Source organism: Rhincodon typus, chromosome 35 (assembly GCF_021869965.1).
Source record: "Rhincodon typus isolate 14 chromosome 35, sRhiTyp1.1, whole genome shotgun sequence".
Lineage (NCBI taxonomy): Eukaryota > Metazoa > Chordata > Chondrichthyes > Orectolobiformes > Rhincodontidae > Rhincodon > Rhincodon typus.
The window spans coordinates 6,340,969-6,355,517 of NC_063366.1; the positions used below are offsets into that span (position 1 = coordinate 6,340,969).

The 14,549-nt window shown below is 45.7% G+C and overlaps 1 protein-coding gene across 1 annotated transcript in view; it reads left to right on the forward strand.

Annotated features, from left to right (window-relative positions):
- LOC109923802 overlaps positions 1-10,800 on the forward strand; it is a 46,681-nt gene extending 35,881 nt beyond the window's left edge. The window contains exons 11-14 of the mRNA XM_048616469.1: positions 2,384-2,632; positions 6,358-6,630; positions 7,050-7,325; positions 10,674-10,800. Coding sequence (XP_048472426.1) covers positions 2,384-2,632; positions 6,358-6,630; positions 7,050-7,325; positions 10,674-10,759 — 884 coding nt within the window. The 3' untranslated portion in view covers positions 10,760-10,800. The remainder of the gene's footprint in view (positions 1-2,383; positions 2,633-6,357; positions 6,631-7,049; positions 7,326-10,673) is intronic.
- The last annotated feature ends 3,749 nt before the right edge of the window (positions 10,801-14,549 follow it).

The window sequence follows — 14,549 nt, forward strand, 5'->3', positions numbered from 1 at the left end:
ACTGAGGGAGTGCCATACTGTCAGAGGGTCAGTACTGAGGGAGTGCCGCACTGTCAGAGGGTCAGTCATGAGGCAGCAATCTCTGTCTGAGAAATGAAGAATGGAGTAAGGATGAAGCAGAGAGATTAACAGGATTAAGGGGATGAAATGTGATAGGTTTATAGAAGGGGATGGTGGAATGAGTTGTTGAGGATTGAAGGATAAGGGTGGACGTCTGCTGTGGCGAATGTAAACATGTGAACAGCCTCCATTGAAGAGGATACAATCGCCACTGGGCACATGTTGGGAGAGGCGACTGGGACAGTTTCTGGCTTTAACCAGGCACTATTGAATGAGTTCCCTGGTCTTCCTGTTTCTCCACTTTCTACTTTATCACAAGCCGTTACTGGAAGCTGCTCTCATTGACTCAGTCCTCAAGCAGCAGCTCGATGTTGGTTTTGTGGTGACCACACTGGGGATTGATGTAATGACTAATGGGGAAGTGAGAGTGATATCTTTTCAGCTAGATCAGCAGAGTTTGATATTTTTCAGGACATGGCTCTAACCACATATTCTGTTCCACCTGCAGTTCCACAGTGACCTGGTTCTTGTTTCGCTGGGTGTGCATTGGACTCAGTAAATAACCTGGGAATTCTGGGATGGCCCTGAGTGACAGACACAGTGGAGAAAAAGAGGGAGAGCTTTCGTATATAATCAGATCTTACTCATATATAATGGGGTTGCTTAGCTCAGTTGGCTAGATAGCTGGGTCTGCAATACCAGAGTAACACCAACAGTGTGTGTTCAGCTCTTGCGCCCGCTGAGGTCACTGCTGCCTAACTGCACCCCTTCTCTCTCGATGTATTTCAGAGATCCTTGCCCCTTCCCCCATTTCTGAAGAAGGGTCCCGACCCAAGACGTCAGCTTTCCAGATGTTGCCTGGCCTGCTGTGTTCCTCCAGCTCCACACTGTGCTATCTCTAACTTCACCCCATGCGTGAGATATGGTGACTGTCAGGTTAAAACACTACCAATTGTCTCTCTAATGAGAGAGTAGTCTTTTGTGACTTTACTGTACTTTATTAGTCATACAGATGATGAGTCTCTTTCTACCTCATTGCTGACTGTGGGTGTTTGGTGAATGGGATTTGGCTACCTCTTTCCAATATTACAACAATGAAGGCACTACAAATTCTTTGGATAATACTTAGGAATGTCCTGAAGTGTTGGGAAAGAGGCATAATAGAGTTTGGAAATGCTGACATTTCAATCATAAGCATCACAGGTTTAAATTCTCATGATTCATACATTCGGATTACATGCCTCAGGTCAAATGCTCAGGCCCAGCTACTGGATCAAAGGCCTAAAACTCAGGCCTCTCTGATGCACCATTCAGCTGCACTTAAAGTTTCACCCAATCTTGCTGCTTCAATGTGCTTCTAACCCAAGGCCCATTCTTCAGTCTCTCCTTTGGAGGGGGACAGAGTCTAGACAGCCCTGTGCTTGTTTGCTTCAGGTTGATGGTGTTTTATGTGTGTGTGTGTGTGTGTGTGTGTGTGTGTCTCTGTGTGAGTGTGTGTGTGTGCCTGTTTGTGTGTGAGTGTTTGTGTGTGTGTGTGTGTGTGTGGGGTGGGGATGTTGCAGTGTCCATTCTGATTTCTGTATTCCTCCCCCCTCCCCCGAGGCATTTCTATAGGCATCCAGGCGCATCAAGTTCAAATTCAACCTCCAACCAGAGAGGTCCCTCTCTCAACATCCTGCCTGTAGGGGACATTCAGAACCCAGACCCAAACAGCACCCCTAGCCACCCCTCATTCTCTTGTTTCAACTGGAGAGACAATTGTAGGCATTTGGTGAGACCATGCCTGGAAAACAGTCAGCTCTTTTAGTCTCCCTGTCTAAGGCATCATTGCAAGGATGATCCCAGAGGATTGGCCTATGATAAGAAATTGAGTGAATTGTGATCATATTCTCTGCGGTTCCAAAGAATTAGAGGTGATATTAGTGTCCCATCAGGACAATACTGACAGCCATGCCTGGGAAACTAAAGCACACGGACAAGGATAAAGGGGTTGATTGTTTATGACTGAAATGAGGAGAAATGTTTTTCTTCATAGAGGGTGGTGAATTTTTGGAATTCTCTGGCCCAGACAGTTGCGGGTGCTCCAGTCTCTTTGAGGCCTGAGACAAACAGAGTTTTGAGCTTTCATGAAATTGAAGGTGAAGGGGACAGAGTCAATGGGCAGGAAGGCCGTCTCCAGCTCCTATTGCATGAGCGTTAATTTCTTGCCCATTTCTCTGAAGGTGAGGGTGTCAAAGGCAGATCAGGTCCTGAGGCCGGCAGGCAGGGGCTGTGGGGGTGCTCTGTCCCTCATTCACGGTCCTTGTGTGTGATCTCCCCTCAGGCTCCCACGCCTTGCAGTATCTCTTCATCTACGCCCCCCAGCATCCAGACCTGCCGGAGCTCTCTATGATTGGGATGTTGGATGATCTTCAGATCGAGTACTATGACAGCTCCCTCAATCGGACCCAGCCCAGACAGCAATGGATGGCCAGCAAGATCATGGAGGATTACTGGCTGGAGCAGACCATGGCTGTAGATGCACTTCAAAACCACATCTTCAGGAAACTTGCTCCATTTGGCACAATGTTTGGTATGTCACATTGGTCCTAGTGCGCCCTTGTATGTCAAAATGGAATTCGGTTGACACTAATGTATCAAGGATATAAACTGACATGGGGCAGTGACCGACGGTTCTTCACCTTTCCAGTTACCTAATTGTGAAAGGAAATATGGTAACAACAACTTGTATTTATGTAACAGCCCTAATTTGATTTGATTGGATTTATTATTGTCACATGTACCTAGGTACTGTGAAAAGTTTTGTTTTGTGTGCAGTGCAGGCAGATCTTAACATAACAGAGAGCAAGGAATGCAATGTTACGCCTGCAGACAATGTGCGCAAAGAGCGAGGTCAGCATTAAATTCAGAAGTCTAATAATGGTCTTTAATATACTAAATGTCCTAAGATGCTTCATAGAATCCTTACAGCATAGGAAGAGGCCATTCAGCCCATCAAGTCTGCACTGATCCTTCGAGGAGCATCTCACCCAGACCCAGCCCCCTACCATGTTCCCATAACCACACATTTCCAATACCTAATCCACTTAGCCTGCATATCCCTGGAAACTACAGGGCATTTTGCACAGCCAATCCACCTAACCAGCATATCTTTAGGCTGTGGGAGGAAACCCACACCTACATGGGGAGCATGTGCAGACTTCACCACAGAGAATCACCCCAACCTGGAATTAGACTTGGGTCCCTGGTGCCGTGAGGCACCAGTGCTAACCACTGAGCCACCATGCTTCACAGGAAGGGCAGCAAACAAAACTTGACAATGAGTAGTCATACCTTTGTCAAAGCATCACTTTGAGGAAGAATCTTAAAGGAGAAAAATGAGGTAGACAGGCAGGGAAGGAGATGGAAGGAATTTCAGAACTTGAGCTCATGGGCCATTGAAGGTGCTGTCACCAGTAATGGAGCGATTATGATCAGACATGCTCAAAGGCCCAGAAAGGTCTGAATCTAGTACCAGAGCATGGTAGATAAAAATGAGAGGTCGGCTATTTAGACAGATATGAGGAAAACATGTTTCTCTCCTCGGGTTGTGAGTCTTTGGTATTCTTTTCCACAAAATAAGTTCAGTTAGAAATGTGGGTGTTGAGCAATATAGTTGAACAATACAGGTAAAGAAAAGGTGCAAGAAAGGTTGACAGCACTCCAGGTCGAAAAGTTGCCAGGCCCAGATGGGATTCTTCGAAATAACTGAGAGAGGTAAGAGAGCAAATTGTGGAGCCATTGTCAGAAATTTTCCAGGCCCTTCTGAACACAAAATTCGACCTGGGACTGAAGGATTGCAAATGTGACACCGTTGTTTCAGAAAGGGTCAAAGAATAACCGAGGAAACTTGACATCGATAGTGGGAAAAATAACAGAAGCCATTGTATGGGGTAAGATAATTATACACTTAGAAAAAATTAACTCAATACTAGACTAACTTAATACTACTTTGTCAAGGGCAATTCATGTCTGGCAAATGAATTGAGTTCTTTGATCAGGTGACACAGGCAGTGGATGAGGGTAGTGCTGTGGATGTTGTACATTTGGACTTTCAGAGAGCATTTGATATGATGCCACATGGCAGGTTAGGTAGCAAATTAGAAACGTTTGGGATTGATGGGTTCTTGGCAGAATGGATTAGAAGTTGGCTAAAAGGCAGAAAACAGAGGATTGGTATAGATAGGCATTTTTCAGTTTGGAGATGAGTTGAAAATGGTGTTCCCCAGAGACTGATGTTGGGAAACTTGCATTTTTCGATTTATGTAAATGATTTGAAGATGGGTGTTGAAGACAAAGTCACTCAGTTTGATGAAACTAAGCTAGGGAGAATAGTGAATTGTGAGGATGATGCCGTGTGACTTCGTAGAGACATTGACAAGTTGGCCAAATGGGCAAACACCTGGCAGAAGAATTTCAATGCAGACAATTTTGAAGTAATGCATTTTAGTAGAAGAAACACGGAGAGACAATACAGACTCAATAGTACAACTTTGTGGGGAGTACAGGAGTAAAGGGACCTCAGGGTTCACATGCATAATTCCCTGAAGATGACCAGGCAAGTTGAAACAGATGTTAAGAAGGCTTATAGGATCCTTGTGTTTATTATTGGAGGCATAGAGTACAAAAGCAAAGAAGTGATGCTCCATCTCTACAAATCATTGGTCAGACTACATTTTGAGTATTGAGTTCAGTTCTGGACATCTTATTTAATGAAGTATGTTAAAGCTCTCAAGAGAGTGTGCAAAGGAGATTTATTAGAATGATAACAGGATTGAGGGATTTTAGATACAAAGAAATATAAGAGAGATTGGGCTTATTTTCCTTGGAGCAGAGAAGATAAAGATGCAATTTTATTGAGGTATTCAAAATTATGACCAATTTAAGAAGGATATTCTGTTTTCAATAGTCACACCAATAGTGGTGTGTCAGCAACTTCAAGACTGTCAGCAGGGGAGGTTGGAGTAAGATGTGGAGAAATTTATTTACGCAGAGAGTTCTTAGGATTTGGAATGCACTGCCTGGGAGAGTGGTGGAAGTGGATTCCTTCAGAGGTTTCAAAAGAGAGCTGGATATATGTTTGAAAGTGATGAATTTATGGAATCATAGAATCCCTACAGTGTGGAAGAAGGCTATTCAGCCCTTTGAGTCCACACCAATGCTCCGAGGAGTATTCCACCCGGACTCAACACCCTAACTCAGCCCCACAACCCTGCATTTCCCATGGCCAATCCACCTAACCTGTACATCTCTGGACTGTGGGAAGAAACTGGAGCACTCAGAGGAGACCCACGCACACACAGGGAGAATGTGCAAACTGCACACGGACAGTTGCCCAAGGGTGGAATCAAACCTGAACCCATGGCGCTGTGAGGCAGTAGTGCTAACTACAATTTAGAGGGCTAGGACTGAAGAATAGACTAGCTAGGTAACTTTTTCAATGGGTTGAACGGCCTACTTTTGTGCACTGTAAAATTTTATGACAGTAAAAGTCAATAGATGAAAAATCCTTCAATATTTTTTAAGGCAGAGATTGATAGATTCTTGAGTACCGAGGGAATCAGGGTGTGCGGGAATGTAGAGTTGAGGTTAAAATCAGATTGGCCATGATCTTATTGAATGGTGGAGCGGGCTTGAAAGGGCCCAAGTGGCCTACTGGTATTCCTTCCTCATATGTTTGTAATAAATGAGGTTTGATTTGTCTGACATGAGACCAGAGGAGATTACAGAAACAGACAAACGCCACTTGAGAGCAAAAGAGAAATTTTAACAACAAGTAATTGCCTGGCCAGGAGCCAGAGTGTGTCGGCATGGAATAAGGTGGTGATTAGAGACAGGATTTCCTACTCATCAAGACATACTTGCCTCTTCAAGAGTCCCCGTAAAACTCACGACTTTGATCAATCTGATCTAATATCTCCCAGTGTTTCAGCGCTAATCTTTGTGTTAAAATTTCCGTGCGCAGCTCCTATGTCGTATGAAAGATGTTCAGCACCTCAATGGGAATAGGATAGATCGAGTAGGAGCTTGGTCTGCTGGATAAGATGAACTTCGAGACAGCGTTAGGTGCAGTTTGGCGAGACCATAGAGAAACAGTACATCCGCAGCCTCTCGTCAGGATCTCCAATTCTGTATCGCTCATTGCCGCATACCGTACACCATACATTTACACATGATGGGTCAGGGGCTCCACCTAATAGAGACGTGAATGGACAGATCTATCATTAATACCTGGTTGATCTTCTTGATCATTCGCAGGTATCCGATACATCCAGGGCCTCTGGAGATGCACAATGGAAAATAGCCAAAGCACCACAGCGTTTGTAAAGCTAAACGCCAATGAGTTGGGAGATGTTGAATGTGACTTGTTCACAGTGCGTTGCAGGGGGCTTGGCGTGTTTTCTTTGCTGACTAAAACGATTGAAGATATCCTCAAGAATGATCCCACTTTTATCCAGTTGCTGAACCCCAGATGTGTTGAAAGCCTCCAGACAGTACTTCGAGCTGGTAAAACAGCCCTGGAAAGAAAAGGCAAGTGGAACAGTACAGTTAGACGCTGAGACTGACCTAGACCTGGATGCTGAGTGTGATCGGGATCAGGATTCCGAGTGTGATCCAATTTCTGGGTGTGATACAAATTTGATTTCCCAGTGTGATCTGGATTCTGATTGTGATCCATATCCGATTTCTGAGTGAGATCCGGATTCTGATCACGATCCAAATCCGATTTCCGAGAGTGGTCCGGATTCTGATTTTGAACCAATCCAGTTTCCTATGTTATCCCCGGATCTGGCTTCTGAGTGTGTTCCTGGTCCAGATTCTGGCTGCGAACCAAATCCCAGTTCCGAGTGTGATCTGGATCTGGATTCTGAATGTGATCCGTTGGGTGAACATTGCATTAACTTTCAAAAAAAGAGTGCCTTTCACTTTTGTTTCTGGTTCTTCCTCAGTTGCTCCCCAGGTACTGGTTTACGAAAGGAGCTCCACTGCAGAGATGTCCACACCTCTCCTGTGCCTCATCACTGCCTTTTATCCCCGCACCATCAATGCCACGTGGTTATATAATGGAGAGCCTGTATCAGAGGACCTTACAGTGATGGTTCTGCCAAACCATGATGCCACGTACAGAATGGAGATCCTCATTGACATCAAGAACAATGACCCAAGCAACTACTGCTGCCAGGTTCAGCATCGTAGCTTGTCTGAGTCACTGAGAGTAACATCCGGTAAGGTATCACACAACAATATTGCACCAAAGATGGCCACTTGAGTCATGCTGCCTGTGGAAGACTAATCCAACTCGACCAGCTCTTTCCACGCTTATTCTTGCTTGCGCATTTTTCCCTTTAAGTATATCTAATTCCTTTTTGAAAGTTATCTGCTTCTTACACAATTTTATTCCTGAACACAGCAACACGTTGTGAAAAAAACAAAAATCTTCTCATCTGTCCTCTGCTCTCTCAGCAGATCATTTTTAAACTGTGTCCTCTGGCCAGCAATTCTCCTGCCAATGCAGGGGGAAGAATCTTTTTCTTTAAATTCCTGATAAGTTGTCAGTTGATGAAATAGAGGGAGAGAGTTGGAAAAAGCTTGGAAAAATGTATGGATGAGCTAAGGGCTAACTTTCAAGATTGACCAATGGCAGGCTGGAGAGTCATTGAAATTAAACAACAAACACAGTAGCTTAGTGGCCAGAGATAGTTAAGAGCTGCCGATGCTGGAGTCAGAGATAACTCAGTGTGGAGCTGGAGGAACACAGCAGGCCAGGCAGCATCAGAAGAGCAGGAAAGTTGACATTTTGGCTTAGGACACTTCTTCAGAAATGGGGAGAGGGGAGGGAGCTCAGAAATAGAGAGAGGAGGGTGGGGCTGGGGAAGGTAGGTGGGATGGTGATAAGCGAGTGCAGGTAGGGAGTGGTAGGGATTAGTCAGTAAGGTGGGAGGAGCGGATAGGTGAGCAAGAAGATGGACAGGTTGTGTCAGGTCAAGAAGGCGGGGATGAGAGGGAAGGCTGGTCATGGGATGAGGCCGGGGATGGGGAGATTTTGAAACTGGTAAAATCTACATTTAGGCCATTGGGCTGTAGGATCCCGAGGCGGAATACGAGATGCTGCGCCTCCAGTTTCCAGGTGGCGTCATTGTGACACATGAGGAGGCCCAGGATGGATATGTAACCGAGGGAGTGGGAGGGGGAGTTGAAGTGGTTCGTGACTGGAAGGTATTGTCGTTTGTCACCAACAGAACGCAGATGCTCTACAAAGCGGTCTCTGAGCCTCTGCTTGGTCTCACCGATGTAGAGGAGGCCACAGCAGGAGCAGCGGATGCAGTAGGCCAAGTTGACGATGTGCATGTGAACCCCTGTTGTTTGTGGAAGGTTTGTTTGGTGCCTTGAATGGAGATGAAGGGGGAGGTGTAGGGGCTAGCACTGCTGCCTCACAGTGCCAGGGACCTGGGTTCAATTCCAGGGTGTGTGTGTGGAGTTTGAACATTCTCCCTGTGTCTGCATGGGTTTCCTTTGCATGCTACAGTTTCCTCCCACAGTCCAAAGATGTGCAGGTCAGGTGGATTGGCCATGTGAAATTGTCCCAAAGTCAAGGGATGTGCAGGCTAGGTGGGTTAGCTATGATAAATGCAGGGTTACAGGGATAGGGTAGGGAGGTGGGTCTGGGTGTGATGCTCTTTGGAAGGTTCTTGTGTACTTGATGGGCAGAATGGCCTATTTCAATGCTGTAGGGATTCTATAATTCAATTCTAGTGTTCAAATAGCCCCTTATAGGTCTACTGCATTCAGGCCTTCATTTGTTCATTTCAAAGGGTATAGAGGGTTGGTTTAATTGAGGTGATGTAGTTCAGATTGTACATTTTGGTTTTCAAAACACATGGCCAGTCCACCTGACCTGCACATCTTTGGACTGTGGGAGGAAACTGTAGCATGCAGAGGAAACCCATGCAGACACAGGGAGAATGTTCAAACTCTACATTGTCACCCGAGGTTGGAATTGAACCCAGGTCCCTGGCTCTGTAAGGCAGCAGTGCTAGCCCCTACACCTCCCCACTCACCTCCATTCAGCCCAAATCCTGTGCCTTGTTCCCCTTCCTCTGAGTTCAAAGGAATCAAGAGATTGCAACACGCAGCTGTCGGCTGAGAAACTAGATGGAGTTGCACAACGAAGAAGGATGTGGAGGCTTTGAGGAGGGTGCAGATGAGGTTTACCAAGATGCTGCCTGGGTTAGAGGGTATGAGCTATAAGGAGAGGTTTTCAAAAGGAATTGGACAAAAGATCTATGCTGTATTACTCTATAAATGGTTTCTTCAACTTAAAAGTGCCAGAGGTTGAAAGAAATAGAGACAGAGAATGAAAAATGTGATAACCAGCGAGATTGGCATAGGTTAGAGTATTGCGGACAATTCAAGATGCTTCAAGGAGAATATGAGACGTTAGAAAGGATACAAAGGAGACTTATTGGGGAAAAGGGACAATGGATATGAAGAGAAACCGCGAATGTCAGGATGGTACACCTTGAAACAGTGAAGGTCATTTAGGTCACAGCGTAGGTGATCACTTATAATAAAAGCAAAATATTGCAGATGCTGGAGATCTGAACTAAAAACTGACAGTGCTCGAGAAACTCAACAGGTCTGGCAGCTGCTGTGGAGAGAGACACAAAGTTAGCATTTTGAGTCTAGTGTGGCTGTTGTTCAAACCTGAAAGCTGTTGCAAAATAGTTTACATTTTGATACTATTGACAGTGGCAGAGGAGGACCAAGGGGGTCAGAGTCCTAATGCAAAAGACAGAGGGTTGTTAAGAGTGTACAAAAGAAGAGATGTAAAATGGGGGTAAATTGAGGTGGGAAGGAAAGAGAACGGGTGCTCTCTACTAACTGCAAAGTAAACAAGACACAAACACAACTTGGCTGCTGGGGAGGAGTTGGGAGAATGCAAGAAAAATGGAAGATACCCATACTGTGGTCAGTTACTGAAGTTGTTGAATTCATTATTGAGATCAGCAACCTTGAATGCAGACATTCTGACCCCCAACCCTTAATTCTGATGATCACCGGTTGACAAACCTAGAAGAGGGATTTTAATGGCACGGGAGAGTAAAACAGCTGGGTAAAGCCCTCGCCTCTCGAAAGCTGCTTCCCAGCCTGCTCTCAGCTTCCCCCACAACACAAGGACCCATCTAGCTTTTAGCCAAAGTTTGCCAATACTCAATGGAATGCCATTTCACACAGGAATTGTGTTCCTTAAAGGTGAATCCCACTGGGAACTGATGGGGAATCCAAGAGAATCACTCTCGAACTCACTGGGATGAATCTCACGTCAGGCAGACTTATGGAAATCAACAAACCCATTGGAAGTTGTCCATTTCAACGGCCCCAAATCAATGCAAAAGGAAGTGCAGCCGGGGTGAATAACTGGGAGGAGTCTTGAGCAGTCACTCAGCATCTAATGCTGGCAAAATCATACGCCCAGTGGTTTGGGCTGTGGGGAAAGATTTGTGTGTGTGTGTTTGTATTTCACCGTCACTCTCCTTTAATGGTCTGTGTGTGTTGTCCGTGTGTGCACGCAGGAGTTGGTCATGTAAGTCACAGTATTTGTCCTGGCCCAGTGCTGTACCTATTCACTATGTTGGCAATAGTGACAGGCGTGGCGTAGGGAGCAATTTCAGCGAAGGCCGTGGGAAAGGCGCGAGCACAGGTGAGTAAAGACCTGCATCCAGGTCTCACATCCCGTTCATCATCTAAAAGCAAGTGATAATAAGTGGCAATATTCTATCTGTAATCCCCTGCTCCTTCTCTTTCCCAGATGAGGATTAATTCCTGCAAGTCTCTCACCAGCTGCCCAGTACTGAATCGATGACCGAGATGCTGCCAATTATTTCATGAAAGCAAACCTGTTTGCGACTGTTTCACTGTCACCTCTAACATGATAATCGACTGGACTTTGTTCTTTTGCATTGTATTATCGCTTTCTAATAAATTTTGAAATGTTTGTTAAATTTCACTCTGCGCCTCAGTTCAGCATGAAGCACCATGAACTTTGAATCCTGACTTCTGTACAGCTTCCTTTTCTTTTCACTCCTGGTTTTTTTCAATATAATGTCACCACCCCTTGCGGATAGGCCTGTGATATCCAGGAATTGATGACAAAATCATTGCTGTGTGCAACTCAAATGAAAAGAACCAGACAGGGATGTTTAAAAAAAAGTGTTTTTTTGGTCATTTCTCCAACTCCAATTTCCTAACTAAAATTATAGAATCAACAGACACTGGATTGTGACTCTGGACAATGATCAGACTCAAGAAACAATCTGCTGCTGTACCAAAATAAAATGAATATTATAAATTTGATCTGTAAGGTTTTGAAGTAGATCTGTAGCTCGGGTTGTGGGTGTTGAGGTTGGTTGGCTCGCCGAGCTGGTTTGTTGTTTTGCAGACGTTTCGTTACCATGCTTGGTAACATCCTCAGTGCAGCCTCTGATGAAGCGTCGGTGTGTTTTCCCGCCTGGTTTTCAAACTCTGGGGTCCGTTGCGATGGATTGCCTCACTTCCGGGTTTCCTCCGTAGTGGAATGTATATGGGGTCGAGTTCAATGTGTTTATTAATAGCCTGCTTCGTGGAGTGCCATGCTTCCAGGAATTCTCGTGCTTGTCTCTGCCTAGCCTGTCCCAGGATCTTGGTGTTGTCCCAGTCGAAGTCGTGGTTCTCCTTGTCCATGTGGATTGAGATGAGTGAGTATTGGTCGTGTCTTTTTGTAGCCAGTTGGTGTTCATGTACTCTTGCTGTTAGTTTCCTTCCTGTTTGTCCGATGTAGTGTTTCTCGCAGTCTCTGCAGGGAATCTTGTAGATGACATTGGTCCTGTCCATGGCGGGGAGTGGGTCTTTAGTTCGGGTGGGCACTTGTCGTAGGGTTGATGTGGGTTTGTGTGCCACTCTGATGCCCAGCGGTCATAGAAGTCTTGTGGTGAGTTCTGACGTGTTCCTGATGTAGGGTAGTGTGATGAGTATGTCGGGGCGTGTAGAATCTTTCTGATGCTGTTCCTGTAGGCATCTCCTGACCCAGTTCTTTGGATATCCATTATCCTTGAACACTTGGAAGAGGTATTCCTCCTCCTCTTGGCGTAGTTCCATGTTGCTGCAGTGTGTTGTTGCCCTTTTAAATAGTGTTCGCACACAGCTTCGTTTGTGTGTGCTGGGATGGTTACTATTGAAGTTCAATACCTGGTCTGTGTGTGTGGCTTTTCGGTGTACTTTCGTTTGCAGTTCCCCATTTGTCTTGCGCTCTATCATGACGTCCAGGAATGGGAGTTGTTTGTTCTTCTCCTCCTCTCTGGTGAATTTTATTCCGGTGAGGGTGTTGTTTATGAGTTTGTGTGTCTCTTCTAATTTGGTCCATTTAATGATGACAAAGGTGTCGTCTAAGTAGCATATCCATAGTTTAGGTTGGATTTGCGGAAGGGCAGTCCTTTCCAGTCTTTGCATCACTGCTTCTGCTATGAGTCCAGAGATAGGCGATCCCATGGGTGTCCCGTTGATTTGCTCGTATGTTTGGCCGTTGAAGGTGAAGTGGATGGTCAGGCATAGGTCCAGTAGTTTAAGCATGTTGTCCTTGGAGATGGTTTCACTGGGGTCGTGTTCTTGTTCAAGTAGTGTTTTCATTGTTTCCCTTGCTAGTGGTATGTCTATTGATGTGAATAGGGCATTGACATCAAACGATATCATGGTCTCTTCGTCCTCTATCTTTATGTCTTTTATGGAGTTGAGGAATTCTTGGGCTGAGTGGATGGAGTGGGGTGATTTGTTGACTAGGTGCTTGAGTCTTCTTTGTAGTTCCCTGGCTAATCTGTGCGATGGAGTGCCTGGTAGGGAGACTATGGGTCTGAGGGGGACTTCCGGCTTGTGCACTTTAGGGAGGCCGTAGAATCGGGGTGTGTTGTTTCCTTTGGGTTTCATTCTTAAGAAGTCTGCTTTGTTGATCTGTCCTGTTTGTTTAAGTCTTTGTAGCGTGTATAGGATTTTGTTGCCTAGTTGCGGTGTCGGGTCAGTTTGTCCTGGCCGGGATGTGTTCTCGTCGGCGAGCAGTGCTTGTGCTTTGGAGATGTAGTCCTTTTTATTCATTATCACTGTCATGCGCCCTTTGTCTGCAGGTAGTATAGTGATGTTCTTGTCCTTCTTTAATCTGTCCAGGGCTTGTCTTTCCCGTGTGTTGAGGGTGTTGAGTTCCCTCTTTCTGGTTAGTGTCGGGAATACTGTCTGTCTTATAGTTTGTTGTGTTTCTTCGTTGATATTGTTGGTCTTGAGTGTGGCTTCCAGTTTGTTGGCGTCCCTGCAGTTGTAGTTCAGTCCCCGGGTGAGAACGGCTTTTTCCGCGACTGTCAGTTTCCTGTCGGAGAGGTTCCTTATCCATGTGTCAGTTCTGTTGTTGTCGTTTTTGTGGGTAAGTGTGGTTAGCTTGTCTTGCAGGGTCTGTCTTTTCTTGGCTCTCGTGGTCTGTCGGCTGATGTTGATGGCTCGTTCCATGTCGGTTGTCTGCAGAACAACAAACCAGCTCAACGAGCCAATGAACTTCAAATTTAATCTGTGACATTTATTGCTGAGATTTTAGTTTGCCATGTTTCTTTCAGAGGGCTATAGTAATACCTTTCAGCTGTGGTATATTCCAGTACATTTTACAACCTTTTTTGCAGTGTGGTCACTGTTCTAACAAAGGGACTGAGACAGCCAAATTGTGCACACCAATCTCCCACAAACAGGAATTTGCTAATGACCAAAAAGTGTTTCTTTTTAGGTGTTGATTATGTAAAATGAACTCCCCTGCTGATCATCCAAAAGTGCCATGAGTATGTTGCACAGGTGGGACACACAATCCATCTTTAAATGCAACACTCCTTCAGTACAAACCTCCTAGCACTGCGGCAGTCCCTGAGTACTGACCATCAGACTATGCAGCACTTCCTCAGTACTGACCCTCTGACAGTGAAGCATTCTCTCACTGATCCCCTGACTGTACAGCATTCCCTCAGTATTGACACTCTGATAGTGCAGCACTCCCTCAGTACTGATCCTCTGACAGTGCGGCAGTCCCTCATACTGACCCTCTGATAGCGCAGCACTCCCTCAGTACTGACCTCTGACAGTGTGGCACTCCGACCCTCTGACAGTGTGGCACTCCCTCAGTTCTGACCCTCTGACAGTGCTACACTCCCTCAGTACTGACCATCAGACTATGCAGCACTCCCTCAGTACTGACCCTCTGACAGTGAAGCATTCCCTCAGTACTGATCCCCTGACTGTACAGCATTCCCTCAGTATTGACCCTCTGATAGTGCAGCACTCCCTTAGTACTGACCCTCTGACAGTGCGGCACTCCCTCAGTACCGATCCTCTGATAGCGCAGCCCTCCCTCAGTACTGACCCTCTGACAGTGCGGCACTCCCTCAGTACTG